Below are 20,851 nucleotides of genomic sequence, written 5' to 3' on the forward strand. Positions count from 1 at the left end.
TATCACCGACCGTAACTTTCTAGAAGAGTGTTGCAATTTCTTGATATTCATGGACTTTAACATCTCAGTGAGGGGATAAAAAAGGAAAAATAAAACGAGGCAAGGAAACATATAAGAAAAAGATAAAACAGAATCTTCCAGAACAGCCACTTTCTATGCCACTCCTTTGCAGATTATGCTGTAGTAGACAGCAACGCTTCTTAACTGTTTATTCTCTAATAGTAATTCAGTTACCATCAGAATCAATCTGCTTCCATCAGGCAGATTCCAAATGGTCCAGGTCCATAGACAAGGTTTTAGGAGTTAAGGCACCTTCATACACACAATTTCTGAAATCTCTAAATTTAAAAAAAAAGCATTTGTTAGTCACAGGTCACTGGGCAAAATGTCATTTGTCTTTTGGGGAGTATGGTCTGAATAACGGTCATCAGAAACTTCAAAGGCTGTGTTTTTCAGGTTTAACTGAAAGCAAGTTTCGTGGCACTGACTTATTAAAAGTAAGAAATGGATCTTCTCAGTCAATTGGAATCAATTCTAATCGGTTTTTGAAGAAATGAAATTCCTGGGATATTATCAATGATACACCCAGAAAGATGTATCCAGCGTACATTGTCTTCAATTTTTATAACATTGCTGTGATTCCTGTCTTGTCCTAAAGATTCAAAGAATGAGTTTGTTCTAGCTTTCTACAAATGAATTCTGCGTTCCGCTCATGATGAAACAGAGAGCAAAAGTGATCCGAATGTATTACTAAAGTACTTTATATCTGCAAATTACCTTATACTTGTTATTCTTGGCTCATCAGATTAAGCTACCATCAGAATGTCTCCTTTATAAATGGAGAGGTGATCAGCTTTCTACTTCTGGCCACAAGTTCATCTCACCACAGAAGCCATAGTTCCAGGCATTCAGCCTGCCATAGGCTGGGCTAGGCGGGGCTTGGTGCCCTGGGCCAGGCCATCCTCAAGGGTGTCAGACTTGCCTGCCTGGATGCCTCTAGTGGTTTGATGCAACTGCAACTGGTTTTACCAGAACCAGGATCCTGTCTGACCAAAATAAACGAAGAACTGAAAAACAGAATAAAGGTAATTTTAATTTCAGAGATTAAACCCTCAGCTAGGGGTCAAGGTTTCAAAACCACCCATTCTCTATCCCACCAGGAAAGCTTGCTATTTTTGTAATTTTTTCTTTTGCGTTGTCCACCCTAGAGGTTTCTACTTTTCTCTGGGCATTCCCAGAATTTCAGTTGGTCTGGGGCAGCACCGGGAAGAGGAGTTGGGAGAGGGGATGCAGTGACTCTCTGGTCGGGGGCACTGTCGGCCAGCCAAGGGCCAGCCACCTCTCTCCTCTGTGCCAGCCCCGGGAGGCCCCCCTCCGGCCTGCGCCAGCCCCGTTGGGCTTTGGCCTCCTGACCCAGACAGCTCGGGGCGTGAGGGAGCTCGCGGTGGAGCCGGGTCGCCGCCCCCAGCCTCGGGCCGCCCGCCAAGAGTTCGAGGCCTCCTGATCCGGATGTGATGAAAAGAAGCAACAGAGGGAGAAGTGTTTCAGGAGTGTAGGAGTGGCGGAGGGGGCAAGAGAGGCAGAGGAGGAAAAGTCCCCCTTGGAGGAGAGCTGGCCGGACTGAGCCGGCTGGAAAGAGGGGGCGGAGAGCGCGCAGCCGGCGGAGCGGCTGCCGCAATTGCGGCCACTGCGGTGTCGCCGAGGGAGGCGGGCAGGGACGCCCAGGGGCGGCCGCCGCCGTCAGGCCACCGGGGCGCGATCCGACTGCTGCCGGAGGCTCGCTAACTTTCCGGGGCGGAAGAGGAGGAGGAAGGGGCTTTGAGCGAGTTGGGGGGATGCCGAGGTAGGTGGTGGTCTCCCCGGCTGGGAAGAGGAGGGGTCTTATCCCCACCCCCGAGCTTCTCCCAAATCCTATCTCCCTTCCCCGCCTCCTCCCTCTTCAGTGCCCCTCTCCGACCCCGGGACTGTGCTGCTGTCAACTTGCTGGGTAACAGTTTTCCTCTCTGGTTTCAAATCAAAACTTCCCCGGGGTGGGGTTTGGGGGAGGGAAGCGGAGGGGGAGGGAATGTCCCGCAGGGGTGGTGTGCTCTTCTCTGAAAACACTTTTTTTTTTCCGCCAGAAGCAGTCAGTTCCCTGCACCCAACACCTCACAGCCCTTCCTGCGTCCGCCCCGCAGGGCGGCGAGCTAGGCGGCAGCGCGGTGGAGCGGCCCATGTCCGGCGCCGGCGAAGCCCTGGCTCCCGGGCCCGCGGGGCCGCAGCGCGCGGCCGAGGCGGGCGGCGGCCGGCGGGGCAGCCCGGGCCAGGGTGAGTGCGCGCTTGCAAGTTGCAAGCTTCTTTGTCATTGTTGCATTGTAGAATTTGTTCACACATTTACTGATTGGGGTGGCGTTGGGGAATCTGGTGTCGTGAGAACAGATTCCTACCTTGTAGTAGTGAACTTCTGCATAGTTAGCTTTACTCGAGCAAGTTCTCCAGGATTCCTGCCCTAGATCAACAACCGGATAAGAGGGCGGGATCCGCTGGTCCCTCCACTCCCCCTTCCTTTGGCTGCCGAGAAACAGGATGACAGGATTGCTTTTCTTAAGTCTGTGCATTTCGGGGCCTAAGACTCCAAGGTGCGGGATCTAAAGCCCTTCTCCCCGACGTCTCTTTAGTTCTTGTGTCTTCACCAGCTCCAGGACTGCCGCTGCTCTCTGAACAAGCGTGCGCTCTCGGTTCATCTTTCTGTTTGTCGTGGGCTACTCTGCAGCTAACTTGGTTGATAATCCAGGTTTCTATGACCAGTTGCTTTGGAATGGCTGATTCATTCGTTTACAATAACTGTTTTGTTTTGAAATAAACATGCTTTAAAAGAAACACTTTCCAAGAATGAATTAGCTCCTTTGTATTCTTCCAAAGTGTAAACACATACAGCCTGTAAAGAAAATACTCTTGTTTCTGAGAAACTTCCATAACAAGCTATAAACAACAGATCGTATCTTTCTTCTCTTGAAGGTCACCTACTTCAGGTTTTCACTGGTGACAGAGAGCAAGGGCCTTCCTCTTCTGATGCCTTTTCCTCTAGGGGCCATTCTGATTTAGAGTTCTCACATTGATATAAACGAAATAATTTCCCTGGGCTCAAAAACCTACTTTATACTCTTGATTTTAAGCATATCTGATAGCCTTTTTTCCCCTTTAACAATACTGTAGTGAGTATCTTGGGATTCTTTTTTTTTTTTTTAAGGCAGCAGGAAGTGCAAAAGAAATAGTCAATGTTGAACCCACAATAGGTAAAAGCAGAAAACATCCATGGCTAAATTAAAATGTTCTGGCATTCAGGGCTGTTAAATTGAATTATGTTTATCATTGTGTTTTGCTCCTAAACAGTGAGTCATTTTTTTCTAAACAGAGAAAATCAGAAAATCAGAGCTAGAATGTAAAACATATGTTTTCCCAGAAGCTGCCCCTGTTCTGCACACTGGATTGGCAACACAATCATTTTCCTGTAGTTAGGCCTGCCCTCAGTAATCATATCGCTCATCGATGGGCTCTTTATGTTCGCACTTGAGCTAATCACTATTGTTAAACAATGCTTATGTCAAAAATCAACATCAAACGCACTAGAAAAACGATTGATTTGGAAATAGTTGATGTCTACAATTTCCAACTTTAATAATATGCATTTTTAAAGTCAACTAGAAGAACTTACAGTGCTACTTAATGCACCTGTGCAGATGGGGTGCTGTAGGGTATCACATGATCTGACTTTAAGAAGCGGCATCCAGAATGGTCTGAAGTGGAATGTTGACTGCATACAACACACCTGTTAATAGTGTGTAAACTCTTGGGTTCTGTTTTACCTGAAAATTGGCTTAGCCTTAGCAACATAGTTACATATTGCATTTTTATTAGTTTAACTTTGACTCACAACATCCTTTAACTAGGCATCAATTTAATTGTAAGTGTAATATAAAGTTGGTTTTTAAAAAAAGAAAATCCATTGAATCTTGTTAAAATACTATGTCTCAAACAGGCAGATTTCATAAGGTTTATTGAAAGAAAACAACTTTTGGAGTGAGTGGGTGGGGGAAAGGCTTCAAGAGGTAGCTGCTCATGGTTGGGTTGGTTTTCTTGGTAAAGACATTAGTGAAGAAGCTTTGCTTTACTCTTAAGCTTCTTCCTTGAGTTCTTTTATCCTTTTCCTTCTGTCCTTGGATTCTTTGTCATCTTTTCAGAATAGTTCTCTGGTAAGATGTGACTGCCTAGTTAACTGAAACAATTTAAAAATTTTATATATTAAAATCAGTGAGAAAAATGGAATATTTTATGAAAGTTAACAGAAAATACCTTTTTATGAAGAGGAAGGAGAAGGTCAAGTCTTCCTCTGCAAACAAAGTTAAATATGTATGTGTGTGTGTATATATATGCATGTCCATGAAGACGTATGATGTACCCTATACATTGTAATGAGCTATCTATACTGCTAACCAAAGGCATAGAACATTCAAGTTGAAAGTCATTGTAGGGGGTCTCGAGTCTGAACTCCCCATCAACTCTAGAATTCCTTTCTACATTCTTTTAGGTGATTAGTTAGAAACCTCCAGTGTAGCGCATTCTGCTTATCAGCATTCAGTTACAAAGGTTTTCCTTATTGAGTGCATAGCTCTGTTTCTTTAAAACTTCTACCCTTTTGCTGTGATTCTGCCAGCAAAATTCTATTCCTTTAAAAGCATTAAAAATCTTCTCTATGTATTTTGAAAGTTGTTACAGAGCAAGGACATAAGTTCTTGTGCTCCAGGCTGTAAGAGGGAACCAGGATGGATATCAGAAGATGAAGAGCAGTGGGGGTGGTGGGCTGCTGGAGAGCTCATGGGCCGGAAGGCAGCCCTGCTCAGTTCCAGCTCATTGTTGCCATTTGGGCTAATATCTTCCAGTATTTCAAGAGATACTGGAAATATGTATTTTTATGTATCATCTCTCCCCTTTTAAAAGTTGGCAACTAATTAAATATAATTCTTGTCCAGGCCAAACAAAACAACCACACCTGCAGGCTGGAAATGGCCTCTAAGCAGCTGATTTGTGATCTCTGTTATTGAAAATAGAAAGTAAACATGCAATTTAAAACAGTTCCCCGATTTATGACTAACTTCTGAAAGATTGATTTGATTTATCTTCTCATGCAAAGTACCTGTTTGTGTCTTAACAGGTGAAGGACAATTTGAGCCAAACTTAGTTTGCTTTTGAGAGAGAATGGTTGTATACATGGTTCATCTAATTGTCATTTTTCAGTTTTTTGGATTAAGCATCTTAAAATTCATTGTGTTGTCAACACTGCAAATGTAGGTATTTGCTTTTTTGTGCAGCAGTTACGAGAATCCATATAGTTGAAAGAGCCTTTTAGCTAAATGCTTCATTTATAAATTTGCAACTTGTAACTAAAAGGATCTTTAGAAAATTTAGTCCAACTGGCTTAGTTTTTAGAAAGGACATCCAAAGAATTTAAGTGACTTGCCCAAGGTCTCATACACAGTCAGTAGAAATCAGGGTGAAAGCACAAATTGTAAAATACATGTCATTGTGATAAATGTGATTGAAGCAGAGAATCAGTACAACTTTTTCCTACGGATGGATAATTGAAGATAATAGGCTTTGGATACTGTGAATCACTTGAGCCTGTGTCCCTGCCTCTCCTCCCCCCACCCCACCCCCAGCCGCCATTGTATTTGCCAAGACTTAGACTGTTGGACTGTTAAGTGCTAGAATATACTTTAATGTGATAATGTGTGATTTAATGCACTCTTCTCTCTGGGGAGAGTCCTCTGAGACTATTAGGCGGACTTTTCATAGCAGGATGCAAAATGCCAGTGAAGTTAATTAAAAATAATTTAAAATAGAAACGAGGGAGAAAATCTCCAAGTTGAAATTACATAAGAAGAGCTTTGACTTAGAAGCTTAGCTGAGTTGTCAGGAGTTTATAGTGACTAATCAGATTTCCTATATGGGAAGCCTGTTTATTTCAATTTATATAATGTATGCTTGTAATATCCATGTTCTTTTACTTTTAGCATATTGTTTTATCCTTTTGATTAAGGATGCCATTTCTCAAAGTTTGTCATCTTTGGACGGCTGCTATCTCTGGTTCTCAATCGGGGATGATTGCGCCCTCCAGGAGACACTTGGCAACATGTGGAGACAGGTTTGGTGGTCATAACAGGGAGTGGGCTGGGTGCTCCTGGCATCTAGTGGGTAGAGGCCAGCCACCAGGGTAATGCTAAACATCTTACAATGCCCAGGACAGGACAGCCCCTCACAACGAAGGATTCTCTGGCCCAGAATGTCAGTACTGTTGAGACCTATCCTAATCTCTCCAGGCAACTGGCATTTTGGCTCCTCTCCAGACCGGAAGAATCAGAATCTCCGGGTATAAGACTCAAGAATCTGCATTTTTAACAAGCTCCAGGTGCTCTTTATCTCTAGTTGAGAATCATTGTTTTAGAGGCTTTTATCTGTAGAAAGACATGTTACATTGATAGATTTTTAAAAATACTTTCTTTTGTTTTAGTAGGAAGCTTTAAAAAAGTCCCTTTTTCGAGTGCCAAACTTTAAATCATATCACTCCATGCATACTGTCTTAAAGGTGCTCTCCAAAATTTTTATCGTATACCTCATTTCATAAAAATAGACCTGAATATTCATTCTCAAAAAATTTCTTTTCAAAATTTTATGTACTGTAATACAAATACATTGTGAACCTTAGACAAGAAATGCATAAATAAAAATTTCAAAGGATGAGATAAAAGTAAGTAACTTTCTTCCACCACCTCAGTAGATATTCTGGTCCTACTGCCCCACACTGTTCTTTGGAGATCCCAGCATTGTGGAATAATAAGGAAAAAAGCCCCAAATTTGCACATGAGTTTTGTTCATTTGTAAGTTGGGTTTTTGGAACTTGGATTATCCTTTCTCATAGGAACAGAGTGACAAATTATATTTAGTTCTATAATAAGTCTTAGAAGATTGTTGGAATTAAACTTTATTAAATTTCATATATTTACAAGGATAAATCATAGAGAACGTGCTATTATAATTCTGGCAGCCAAAAATAAATAACCAAGAACAAAATTAAGTTGAATCGAAACTGGTTTGAAACACTTTTGAATACAGGTGTTTGAGAAAGGACAGCCTTCATGAGGAAACTAGAAGGAGACTTGTCTAGCCTTGGAAGAGGATTTGGGGGCATTGTCAAGCAACTTAGAACTTAGATTCTCAATTCTTCATTTTATAAGTTTAGCTATAGAAGTGCAGGGCTTATCAACTAGGCACATTTATTTCCTTTTGCTAAGAAAAAAAATCAAAGGAGTAAGAGAAGGATGTAACTGGGAAAAACTAAGAATGAGGGAGGAAGGTAGTGGTTAAAGATACATCTATAAATTTAAGACAGCACTTGGAGAGGTTGAACTGTTTGAGCTGGGAACTGTGAAGACCTTCTAAGGGCTAGCGTGGTAGGAGCTGAGCTGGCAGTGGGCATGTTAAGGAAATGGATGATGGGACAAAATCTTGAGTTAGGTGGGCAGCACTGCCGACCTTGAAGTAGCCCTAATACATATTTGGAATAAGCAATTTGGTACATGAAGGGCTTGATTACTATCCAGAACAAGTGTGAGGGCAGCAAATGGTGATGAAAAGGAAGAGTTTTGGGGTCAGGATGGAGGATGGGAATAGGGAAAGCATTTATATGTCTGTGTTTGTAATTCAGGGCACTGGTATAGAGGTTTAATTTTATTGTTGATTTTCATCTCTGCTATAGCTTTTTGTTTCTCTTCACATTGTTCCTCCCTTGCTTGGATGCTCTATAAAAGTTCAATCATGCATATATATATATTGAGCCTTGTTATTTTACAAGTACAGAGAGAAGTAGACTGATGAATGAAATCTGGGGCTTGTAGGATGTTGGGGGAAACACATACATTTATACTTACCTATAATGCAAGGTAGGCTGACAGGTGCTATAATAGAGGCACAAAGAAAGTGTGATGGCAGAACATGGGAGAGAGAAAGCATCTCCAGCCGGGGCATTTGGGAAAACCTCAAGGAAAACTTTTGATTGGAGTTGGACCAAGAAGCATGGTGATAGAACTCATCTCAGTGGAGATGGGTGGTGGAAAGCAAGGCTTGAAGGAGATTATTACAGAATGTTGAGTGCCTCACTAAGACGGTTGTATGGGCTGTATGAGGGAGCAGAGAAAGTTATTTTGAGGATGGCCCTGATTCTCCTGCTGAGGAGTTTGTATATCCTTTCTGTAGCCAGTGGTAAGCTATTGAAAGTTCTTGAGAAGAGGAAGAACAGGGCCAGATTGGCATTTTTAGGAAAATAAATCTGCTGGTAGTTCAGAGGATGATTTTGGAGGGAGGGGTAAGTGATTATCCAGGAGTCTATTACAATAGCCTGACTAAAGATTGGATAGCACTGGTGGGAGTAGAATTGAGAAAATAGATTTAAGAACAATAGTACAAGTCAGATAGAGCTTTGCCTAGCTGTAAGAGCCCATTGAAGGCATCGATTTTTACTTATTCATCTTTGAATCTCTTAAAACCAAGGACAGTGTCCAGATTTTGTTGAATTGAATTGATATGGTTGGGTAAAATATTTAATATGGGAGATGATGGAAAGGTAGAAATTTAAGGTCATCCATGGGTTTGCTTTTTAGCCTAAGTAGAAACACAGGAGGAGCTGTTGAGTCTTCTTTTGATCCTGCTGGTTCTGTGGAACTTATCCCCAGCCATGATAGCCAGTCAGCCACTGAAAAAGAGAATTTGTAAGTAGGTCAGTGGTGAGAGTCAGGCTCACAGACTGAGGAAGATGATGGATGGGCATGAGAGAGAGAGAGAAGACTGAGGACCAGATTGGGGGAATGACCACACATTAGGGAGGAGAAGGAAAAGAATACAGAAAAAGAGTCCATAAGCATTGGTCACAGAAGTGTTAGATGCTTAGTGGTCATGGAAGATGAGAAGAGTCGTGGTTTGTTAAGGGAGAAACAAAACACGTAGAGAGCTTCTTTTTGATGGGTGGGTTTTGAGCATGCTCACCGCACACAATGAAAGAAAGCAGGGAGGGGGTAGAGAGAGATGGAAGATGACAGGGCATGGGGTGGAGCAGTGGTACACTGGATGTTTGAAAGAGTGAAATTCTGGGAAGGAATGGGATGAAGAGACCAGTCTTAGGAAAGTTGGGAATGTTCCCCTTTGAGATGAGAACGGGAGAAAAGGATGAGTGATAATCTAGAGAAAATTTGATGTGAAAAAGAGATTATTGAAGGCCTAGATATTCTCAGCAAAGTAGATGGTAGCATCTGCTGGGAGCAAGGCAGGTTAGAATGAGTCAAGAAATTTGAGAAGTGTGGAAAAGATTTGGAAGAATGAAGAATTCAAGAGGGAGTCAATCTGGGGCAAACAAAAGGGCTGCACGTAACACTGAGGGCTTAACAAAGAATGAATGGCATGAAGTTTTAGTGGACACGGTCAGCCTGGTTGATTGCCTTTCTCAGCAAGGAGCATATGGGAGCTTGGGAACAGAAGCAGATCGAATGGACTTTTGGAATTAGCATAGGGTTGGAGGTTGGCAGGGTGGAAGCAGTTGGGGGCATGAGGGAGGAGGATCACCCATGTGTGGGAAGAGTGTGTTTGTACTAACTGATCTTGTGTTCCAGGCTGTGTGGGGAGCCAGAGAGACCAGAAGTGCAATTGGCAGGCTAAGATTTCTCGCCAGCAAGAATCATGCCTGTTGGCTTTGTTTGGTCAGTTCACATACAAGGATTTTTAATACAGTAGTGCATCACTTAATGATGGGGATGCGTTCTGAGGAATGCATCATTAGGCGATTCCATAATTGTGTGAATGTCTTAGAGTGTACTTACACCACCCTAGATGGTGTAGCCCACCACACACCTGGGCTATATGGTGCTAACCTTATGGGACCACTGTCTTTGACTGAAACGTTATGTGGCACACGGCTGAATATATATTTGAGTGACCTTAACTGTGCTACTGGAGAAGCTGTGGAATTTTTGGGTGTGGAAGGGCCTTTCCTGTTTCTTTGAACTTTATTTCCTGGATCTTGTTGAGGTGACTTCATGGAAAGGTCTAATAACAGTGTGCAATTTATTTTACCAGCATTATATTTTTGTAATAAAAGATTTTAGGAAAATAAACATAAATTGACACAATCTGAAATTATTCCATTTGCAAATGGAAAATTAGTTAGAAGAACAACAGCAAACAAAAGAGGGAAACAATCCAACCAAATTGTCTTTCCGAGATAATGTAATTATTCTCCTGTTAGAGGCAGGGGATGTGATTTTTATGTTTCTATTTCTAAAAGTCTTTGTTCAGTTTTTTTTTTTAAGGAAAGACTGATTCTGCACTGGCTAGATTCTGGATGTTTGGATAGTTTAACTTTGGTGGTTCATTGGAGCAGGTTAAAGATGCTGCAGCCCTTCCTCTATGTTAATCAGTCGTGTGTTTGTGCACCAGTATTTTGGATGCTTCCTTCTCTCTCTGTTTCCTTCTCTTTCTTTCCCTGTCTCTTTCTTCATCTCTCTCTTTCTTCCCCATCTTCCCCCACTTGCCATTAACACTTTACTGAAGTTACTTAACTTTTCATATCTTCTTTTTACATTACTGTACATATCCTGAAGGAGGAAAGTTTTTAACCATAAATTTTTGAAATCGAGCTATATTTTATAGATTGTAATTCTAAGCATTTAGGGTTCACTAAGAAGGAACTATGATAGGAGTTATTTTAACATTAATTTCGTTTGTGGTTTCTACTTGCAGTCTACTTCTGTTTTCAGATTCACACCCACATGATCTGAAGATGATTCATATACATGTGCTTTTATTCGTGATTTTTTTGTAGTTTCAGGAATAAAGTCTGAAATTAATTTTCATACTAGCACATATATTTTGTTATTGACACATTGGAAGAGGAAACCTGCCAACAAATACTTGTTGTGTGCCTACTATGTACAAAGTCGTGTGAAGATTAAAAATGTATAATACGTAGTTTTGCCCACAAGGAATTTGTAAACTGAGTGAGAGAGAGGATGAGATATAAATGTGTGCCAAATTAAATTGTAATCCCTTGTTTAAATGTGAATTCAAGATTACAGCAAGAACCATGTGACAGATTAGTTCATGGCCCGTTGCCAGCTGAGTGGTAAGTTCTGGGGCATACAAATTTAGAGGTTGAGGGAGAATCTCAGGATGGCAAGAAGAAGTTGAGTTTGTCTGGATTCGGCTGCTAGTGACCCCAGCTGAAGAATACACAGCTTGTAGATCTTTTTGGTTTGGATTATGCAGAGTTGAGCACTAAAAATAAGGCAACTTGTGGTTGAGCAGGTGACAGGCCCTCTGAAAGCAGGTGGCAGAGTACAAAGGAACCAGGTTCCTCTCCTCTCTTTTTCTACTCCAAAGTGTAGTCCTTCTACTATTTTTCATGGCACATCAGCCCTTGATCCTTTGGATCTCTATGAATGTAGACCTACTCTACTCTTATTTCTTCCATCACCCAAGAAACACACAGGATCTTTAGTAAGATTTTTCTGAGAGGTTTTACTCTTCATTTCTCACTGAGTTACGAGATGAACTTAGGGAGAGTGGGAAAGGTGTAGGAGTTTACAACATTAAAATAGGCACAATGTTAAAATAACTATATCCGTTTTTCATCAATATGCAAAGTGAATTTAATTCTTACTTGAGCTAAGGCGAAACTTAGTCTTTGTGTTAGGAAAGTGTGTCTGGTTAGAGAAGAAAAAGATTGGAGGCACTGGTAGTGGGCGTGGAAAAGAAAATGTAGATTTGAGAGAAATTGGGAAGTTGTAACTAACAGTTTCTGGTAATTGATTATGTTCAAGCAGAGGAAATAACGGGAAAATAGAGAGTTGAAAAATGTTTCTGTAAGTACCATTCACCAAGATATGGACCACAGTTGAAAAACAGGTGGAGATAGATGCAAAATGGTGATGAATTTTAGGAAATGTTGAGTTTGAGTTGCTAAGATCTATTTAGAGTTGAAACTTCAAATCTATAGGTCAGGACAGGGGTCAAAGGTAGGGTAATGGATTTACACATTTTTCTCCGGGTGATGTCTCAAACTGTGAAACTTAATGCGATTGCAACGATTGTAGAGCCAGAATGGTTTGATGGTCTTAAATGAGAATCCAAAGAAAGCAGTCTCCCAAAGAGATGGTCCAGAAGGCAAGAGGCTGGGTTAGTTAATTAGATGAGAGGCTCCTGGTTTTAGCCTTCAGGAGAATTATCAGAGAGGACACATCCCCTAACTTCTAATCATTCTGAAGTCCAAGAAATCAATTTCAATATACTTCTCATTCTCATATCACTATCTTATTTGTGGCCTCACTACTATTTGAAATGCTCTTCTCCATCCTCTCTCACTTATTTACTTCAAGGTCAGACTCAAATCACAGCTTTGAAATGACTTTATAGGTTAAAGAATCCCCTTTGGTTCACTTTTCATTTCCATTGACCTGCATTCTTGTAATAGTGCCCAATATGGGTTTATTCCTTAACCAGAGAGCTTGGGAAAGAGTGTTCTTAATGAAGTCACTTGATATAACAGAGATAACAGGAAAGTTTTTAAAACTGTGGCACTTATAACAGTGATCATGCTAAAAGATTACAAATGGTGTATATTGCCATTTTAAAAGAGGAGAAGATGGTGGAGTCCTCAATTCCTTTTGTAATAGAGCTAATCAACTGCTAAGTAAGAGAACTGCTATAGATACGGCGTCTCTGGATTTCAGCAATCAGTCAGACAAGCTCTTTCATGATAGCTTTCTAGAAAAGAGCAAGAAGTCTCTTGTGCACTACGAGGGAATAGAATGTGAAGGCTCTGAAAAACCACTAAATGAAGTGAGGGCGTTAGCACAGAGATGATAAAGACAGAAGAACATGAGATATTTTCTAATACGAGACTGTCACATGGAGGGAAGATCAGACTTTGTTGATTGCAAAGAGCGAAATATGATGAATTAGTGAAAACTAAAGGGAAGTAGGTTTCAGAGAGTTGTGATGGAAGTCTTTGAATAATTAAGCAGTCCCAAACTGGAGTAAACTGTCTTCTGAGGCTGTTTCCCTGTCCCTGAAGGTATTCATGCCTGCTCTCCTTGGCGTATTCTTGAGATGTTGGGTGGTGAATGTTTTCATCTGAATTCATGTTATCAGGTTGGCCTAAGGGACCTCTATGAGCCAAGGAATGTTCGGCTTGTTGGTAGAAAGAATACAGTTGAACCTGTAGAATTTGAGGAGGCAGGAGTTTGCTATGTCTTAGGGTCAGTCATCCTGAAAATATATTTTTAGGATAAAGAACTTTAGATGGAAAAGTACAGGAGATTGAGATGACTGAGATAATGTGTCCTGATACCCATATCAGCTTGCTGTCATCTACTACATGTTTTGAAGTGAAGTGAAATGTGCCTAATTTCTACTTTCTCCTCACTTATTTAGAGCCCTGATTTGAGATATTATTTGAACTATTGCTGCATTTTGTACCTATTCATTTGCATATCCATATTCAATTGCATTTCAATTATTTTCCAAGTTGCTGTGTGTATAACTCACTCTTCTCTACTCACTCCCGACTTGTACACTAGTTGTCAGTCATTTTTTTTTCATTCCTTTGAATCTAAACACACCATAAGCTTCTAAATACACAAGAAGCCCTTTGAAGGAATGCATTTTAGATTTTGCTCAGAAGTCTTATTATTTTTCCAAATATTGGTAGTAACAATTGGTTGTTTAAATTGATTTAAGCATTTAATTTATTCAGCAAACATTTATAGTATATCTGTGATTATATAATAACTTTCTTGTATTTATAAAATTATGAAATTTTATGCATATGTTCATTCATCTGTTAAAAATGCTTTGATTATCTTAACATGCTTTTTTGAACAATGAGATGTTAATCCGTTTTAGAATGTTAGGCAAGGCAGGTAAGTTTTGCAATGTTTCTTAAAGGTCATTAGGCTTGAGAAATTTTTTTTTTTTGGATCAGTGAAGGAGTAAAATTCCAGAGCCTCCGGTCTTCCTGAAAGCTGCCTTATCTTTGGATTTTTAAAGGTTACATTTGGGAAGCATTTGTAGATTTCCACATTGTTCTGAGCCTCTGGGAAATACAGACCGAAAGTTTTTTTGCTTTTCCCGGAGATTTTAGTCTCAGATTACTTGAGATTTCATAAACCAGCATATACTTAGATCATCTGAAATAATGCTGGTATTTAAAGTGGAAGAGTAAGAATGAAATTGCTTAAATCTGTTTTGTTTACAGATAAAGGAGGTATGAATATAGATTGCATAGTGGTAAGAACATACATGCTATGTAGATTATAAATGATCTGCCAGAAAAACCATCATCAAATATTTAATTGAAGTAGATGAGATCTAACAAGCAAAAGTCCCAAAACTGAGCACAAAGAAATCTACTTATACTCCTTTCTGTAAGAAATAGGTATATTTTACACTGATTAAGTTTTATGAGATTTTATAAGATAATCTGCTAAGTACCATTATTTATATTAGTCTTTCATGAAGTAAGCAAATAAAATATGGATGAGTAGAAAATGTATTTGGTGGTTAGTTTGGGCATTTACACATTCTTCTGCCTAGTGCAGCAGAATATTTGAGGTAGCTTATAAGAGTATATTTTTAAAAATGATTAAAACAGAATAATGGAAAATATAGGTAGTCTAGGCGTTCCAGACCTGGGGGGGAAGTCAAAATGTGCAGATAAAGACTGTAGGGTCAAACCCACTTTTCAGTTTTGTCTGTAAATTTGAGTCAAAAAGAAAACATTTTCTTTAATATGATTTTCATTGTCCATAAGAAAAAAATAACGTACATCTTCACAGAAAAAGCAATAGCTTTCCTTATACTCAGTCTAGAAACAGCTTTCTTGCATGGTCTTTCACATAGGGATTACTGAATAGACACTGCCCATAACAGCCTCCCTATGATAAGTTTATAGCAGGTTTTTAGGCATGGAACCTAATTCTAGGCATGATTCCGTTTATTTCCACATCTCCTTTATGAGGTAGGTACTGTTGCTATTCTCATTTTAAAGATGAAGAATCTGACAAAGATTAATTAACTTGCCCAGGATTCACATTTTTAATGGACCCAGGCACTCTGATTTCAGATCCTGTTCTCTTAGTCATTTCTCTAGTGCAAAGCGCAATGTAGGGATAGTATTTCTGTCCCCGAGAACCTATTGAGAGTCTTTTTATTCATCAGGAAGGAGTCAGATATCTGTACTTTTAGATGACAATATTGTCCCTATTTCTTGGAAAACAGTGGCATGTAGAGAACTTTATACGTTTAGAAGTTCATTGGTAACTTTGACAAACTCATTTCATCCTCATGCAACATCATTAGATTCTTCTGTTATTATTTGCTAAAGCATTTAGCTATTGAGAGAATATATTTGCTTGACTACAACTGATGGAAGGAATATCCTCTTTAATAGTTTGAACTCTTGTCTTATAGAAAAATTTAAGCTTATTATTTCTACCTACAATGGCAAGACCTAGGACTGGTTACAGATTACCTGACGGAAGATTTATGTTCAAAATAAAGAATAACTTACTAATGAATCAGACTGAATAACTTACTAATGAATCAAGCATAGAATTTCTTTATGAGATGTACCATTCCTTGGAATTTTGGGGAAGGTCTGAGTATTGCAGTGGGGTTTTCTACACAGGGTGGAATATGAAGTTAACTGAGCTGCAAGATCCTTTCCAACTTTGAATTTGAACATCCTATTTCCAACTGAATATCTGTGTCTCAGACTCACTCTGTATTCCCATCAGTAAAATTGAGCTAACATTTTCTTCCTTACTAAATTGTTGATAGTTCTGAAGATGAAATAAATATCATATATTGAAGTCCTTTGAAAATTGCTAATACTGTAATTTCAAAAATTCATTAATTATTTCAACAAAAGGAAGTATTTAATTTTTTATTTTTACTTATTTAACAACCACATCCCAGCTGAGTGGCTGTTAAATGGAATATATAATACTTTACATATATTATTACCCAATTTACTTGTTTTTAATACTCTTAGATTTTTCTCTTGATCACCATTCAATTATTTTATTCCCCATCTCTCTGAAACAAGTAAAACTCTCAAAGGTTTAAATTTGGATAAAATTTTAAATTTTAAATTTGGATAACTAAGTAAAATATTATAGAATTTTAAATTAAATGGAAATTCTGTTGACCTGAATCTTTCTCATTCTCCTTCAGCAGGAATAATTGAGATTGGAGAGAATTTGCTTCTCACCGTTCATTCCCTTCTTTAGAAAAATATTTGAAAAATAAAGAGTATTGATCCTGTAAGGTAGATGGTCATTTCTGAAGAGAATATAATGTATTTAGATTGATCACTTAGAACTCTTATTTTTTCCCTTTGATTCTTTTGCTTAATTCATGCTCATCACTTTCTTTGAGAATGAACTCAAATCTGATGCCTTACAAAAGCTTTTCTATGATTTCCTCTACTCCACTCTAAACACCCCTCAGTGTGTATATGAAGTTTTGGCTTTATTGTTTAGCCCTTGTACAGAGTCAGATTTACAGAATTTTAGAGCCAGAAAAGTCTCTGCAACCATCCAGCTCAAGGCTCTTATTTCCTGATCTAGAGAATGAGGCCCAGCCCCAGTCACACAGCTGGTCAGTCTTTGAGGCAGAATTATGACCCAGGGCAGTTGTCATTGCCTTCTGCTTTGTAGTTCATTGTTTCGTGTGTATGTTTGGTCTCTCCAGCTGGAGGACTTGTTGTCAGAGACTGAGCTTTTTTCTTACTCGTCCAAAGATTCTTCTGCACTTCTATGCTCCGGGTAGGCACACTGGAATACTTGGGAGCTAGCCTTTTGAAAGCAGATGCTAGTGGTATATGACTTTGGTCTAGTGCTATTTTTAAAGTGTCTTCAATTTTTATTTTAATCTCTAATATTTCTTATATATTCATCTATTAGTAGAACCACTTAGTATTATATATAATTCAGGTTTTGTGTTCTCATAGTTGTTCTGACATGGAGACAGAACTAAATACCTCTATATTAATTAGCAGTTAGATAAAATTATATTTTCTGATTATTGGAATACTGTGACAAGGTGATGAGAAGCAAGGTCTGTATCTCAATATTTGATAGACTCTTCTAGGTTTTTTCTAAATTGTGTAGTACAGAAGAGCTTACTTAGAACACTGCCCCTCAAACCTAGCCGTATATGCTGATGACAAATACCGTCCCACACATACTACCTGAATTGAGCCCTCTAAGGTTGGGACCGGTGCATCTTTACATTTAAAGAGCTCTGCAGTAGAGAACCATTGGCTTAGAAGAACAGCATCATTGAGATGATGAAGGGCCCCTTTTAAGAGAAAATTGCTAAGTTGGGGAGGAGTGCTTGTTGGATGTACATATAGAAATCTTGGAGAAATGTATATAAACTGATTTGATACATCATTGAAATTACTTGATTGCGTATAGGATATGTCTTTCAGGCCCATGTAATAGTTGAATTGCAACTGCAAACCTTCATAAACCTAGAAAGGAATTGATTAAACCAGGACTGTGGTTTCTGCTTCTGTAATTCAGAAGTGACACAGCAAACCTACATTGATAACAGAAATCTGCTATTTTGTCATTTTAATGAGTAGTGGCTGACCCCATCTATTGAAAGTTGTAGTGAGGTTGGTTCTGTGGCTGGACATTATGGTGCCCATCTTACAATTGTCTATTGATTAAATCTCACACACTCTCAGTGCCTTTCTTCAGTGTTAGATGTAACTGGGCACCATTTATGAGGCTGCCATTTAGGTATTCCCTTAAATATTAAAGAGATGTTAATAAAATAATGTACATGCATTAGAAAGTCATAGAACAGTCAAGTGGTCACAGAAGTTTTGTTTTTAGAAGTGGAGAATTGGCAAAAGTCGATTTAACTTTTATACTTGGAACCTTTTCTGAGCCTCACTTTGGGCTGGGTGCTATGTATTGTAGCAAAAGCCAGAGACTAGCTTGTGAGCCAAGACATTTAGTTTTCAAAAGAGGCAAATTTGGCTAGTCTGATGATTGTGGCTTAATAGTAATTACATAGTATTTATTATTTCTTGAATATATTTAGACAGAGAATGATGTTTTTCTATTCTTCTGTAACTTCAGAAGGACGCTGGGGAATCATCTAATTCTAGAATTCCATAGATAAGGAAACTTAAAGAAAAAAATAATAAACTGTCCCTTAATAAATATTTAGAGCAGAAAGAACTTTATTTTCCTCTTACTAGTGGGTCACTTCTAAATTCCTGTGCGTATGGACCACGTGACATTTTCATTTATTCAATGGAGAGTTGAGAGGGTCTGTGTTTAGCACTCGAATATTGGACATGATTCAAATGTGAGTCAAGTGTGTCTAGAGGCTTTATTCATACCTATTTTCTTTTAGTCAGCAATGCTTCATAATGCCCTGGTTTCATGAATTAATTTTAATGGAATTAAACTTGAACAGCTCAAAATTATATAATTAATTTCATTCAGCTTCAATTAAAGTTACTAATTGAATCAAGCCTACTAGCATGACACCTGGCGGCAGTCAGCTACATAACAGTAGCAGCAAGTATGTAGGACTGCTGCTGACAGAGTTCATGTGTACCGGTGAGTTTGTATAAAAATCTCTTCTGTCGATGATCTCAGAAAGGCCTTGAGTTGACTGTAGCAGTGGAAAGATTTCTGGAGTTGTTTAAAAAAGTACAGATTTTTAATTGAAACTAACACATCTCGGGAAGATTACATTTTCTCTATGATAATGCTGAATAAGTGTTACATAAATCTAGAAGATGTTGATTTAGCCTGCTTGTAGTTTATATTTTACTGCTATCTGAATCTGGTTTTGATATTAAAAATACTTAGTGTTGAAGACTATTTTTTTCAGAGATCTTAGCCTCTGGACTTAGCCCTAAGTGGTGTCCATCAATTTTCATGTGTTGAAATGCGTTTTATGGCAGAACTTTTCAGTTGTTGTGAAATCCTGATGGTACATGAGAAATTTTTGCATGTGCAGAAACTTTTCCCTTCCACTGGAAATGTTAACACAGTTGACTAACAACTTCTGTTTGAATCTCTTTCCTTTCCTTGCTTCCATGGCTTGACATCATCCAGCTTCTCTTCCTTGTCTGACTCCTTTCTAATTGTACAGAACGCTCTTGGCACTCTTCTTTTAATATACTCATTCCTTTGGCGTCAGCAGTCAAATTTAGGAAGATGACTGTTTCTGGCTATAACTCTGTGACTTGCAAATTTAAATGTCCAAGACTAGACTAATCCACCAGTCTGTAAACTCCATGAAAGCCTGGGCTGCATCTCATAATTCATTGTATCTCCACTGCCTAGCACAATGCCTAAATATCTACTATGTACAAATAGATATTTTTTTAGATTAATAAATTATTCTCCCTGTCTCCAGGTTTTCTTAGTCAAATGCAAATGAAGAGAAATCAGTCATCTTCAATCCCATCTTCCCTGATTATCTGTGCAAACCTCTAGTTATTTTCTCCCATTTTCCCCCTTTCTCATCTTGTATCCAGTTGATTAAACTGTCATCAATTTCCGCCTGGACCACACTAAGCCTCCCTTTTAGTTTCTCTTACTCTGTCCTCCCTCTTAGATGGATCCATACTCCACTGGTTCTCAGGATTGAAGTGCAGTAGAATCACCTAAGTGCCGCTCTCCCAAATTGAAATAGAATCTTTGGTGGTGGGACCCAGGAATATGTTTTTTATTTAGTTTTATTTATTTATTTTTTTTTGAGGAAGATTAGCCCTGAGCTAACATCTGCCACCAATCCTCTTTTTGCTGAGGAAGACTGGCCGTAAGCTAACATCCGTGCCCATCTTCTTCTACTTTATATGTGGGACGCCTGCCACAGCATGGCTTGACAAGCAGTGCATAGGTCTGCACGTGGGATCCAAACTGGCGAACCCCGGGCCACCGAAGCAGAATGTGCAAACTTAGGCCCCATTGGAATTTGTTTTTGAAAAAGCCTCCCAAGTGAGTTAAAGTGCAGTCAGGATTGAGACCCACTGTTGTCCACAAATTTATTAATCTTCCTAATGCATGGCTCTAATTAGGCAATTCATAAAGCTTCAATGGCTACCTTGACTTATTTATCTTGCTTTTAAATTAGGTCCAGACTTCTCACCTTGGCATTCAAATATCCATCCTAATCAAACCTTTACAGTTTCATCTCCTAATGCCCCCCGTACAATACTTCGTAGTCCAGAGAGTTGAAACCTTTGGAGTGTCTGCCTTTGGAGTTTGCCTATGCTGTTCTTCTACCTCAAATGGGCTTCCTTCCATCTCTACTTTTAGATCTCCTGCTAATCTTTTAAAGACCATCCAACATACACATTTTCCTATAGTGCCTTTCCTGATGAGTTTCTTTTTCTTCCTTTGAACCTCTTTAGTGCTCTGGACCTCTCACAGCATGCATTTTATCTTGTGTTAGAATTTGCTTTTTGCTTGAGTTATGTTCCCAGTAAGATGTTACTTTTCCTTACTTACTGTCCTTCCCCCTCAGAACCCATAAACCCATGTATAAATCTCATCCTAAACTCCCTCCCTCTTTGAGAATGCCTAAAACAATCCTTGACTCTTTCCTAAGTTTCTACTGAGCGAACCCTATACTTGCTTTCTATACCTTCTCACTTCTGAATCATTCCTCATTCAATTACAGCCTGACTCTCATGTCCACCACTCATTGGGATTTCTTCTCCTTTGATGCT

The 20,851-nt window shown here is 39.2% G+C and overlaps 1 protein-coding gene across 3 annotated transcripts in view; it reads left to right on the plus strand.

The window, feature by feature from the left end:
* Positions 1–977: 977 nt before the first annotated feature.
* Positions 978–20,851, plus strand: part of MDFIC (MyoD family inhibitor domain containing) — an 89,145-nt gene continuing 69,271 nt past the window's right edge. Inside the window, exons 1-2 of one of the 3 annotated variants that reach the window (XM_046669933.1) lie at positions 978–1,085; positions 2,121–2,307. In XM_046669933.1, the coding sequence (XP_046525889.1) occupies positions 1,008–1,085; positions 2,121–2,307 (265 nt within the window). In that variant the 5' untranslated portion in view covers positions 978–1,007. Of the gene's footprint in view, positions 1,086–1,528; positions 1,844–2,120; positions 2,308–20,851 lie in introns of those variants that run through there. The other 2 variants (XM_046669935.1, XM_046669934.1) reach the window with 2 other exon arrangements.

The sequence above is a fragment of the Equus quagga genome, chromosome 8 (genome assembly GCF_021613505.1).
Source record: "Equus quagga isolate Etosha38 chromosome 8, UCLA_HA_Equagga_1.0, whole genome shotgun sequence".
NCBI lineage: Eukaryota > Metazoa > Chordata > Mammalia > Perissodactyla > Equidae > Equus > Equus quagga.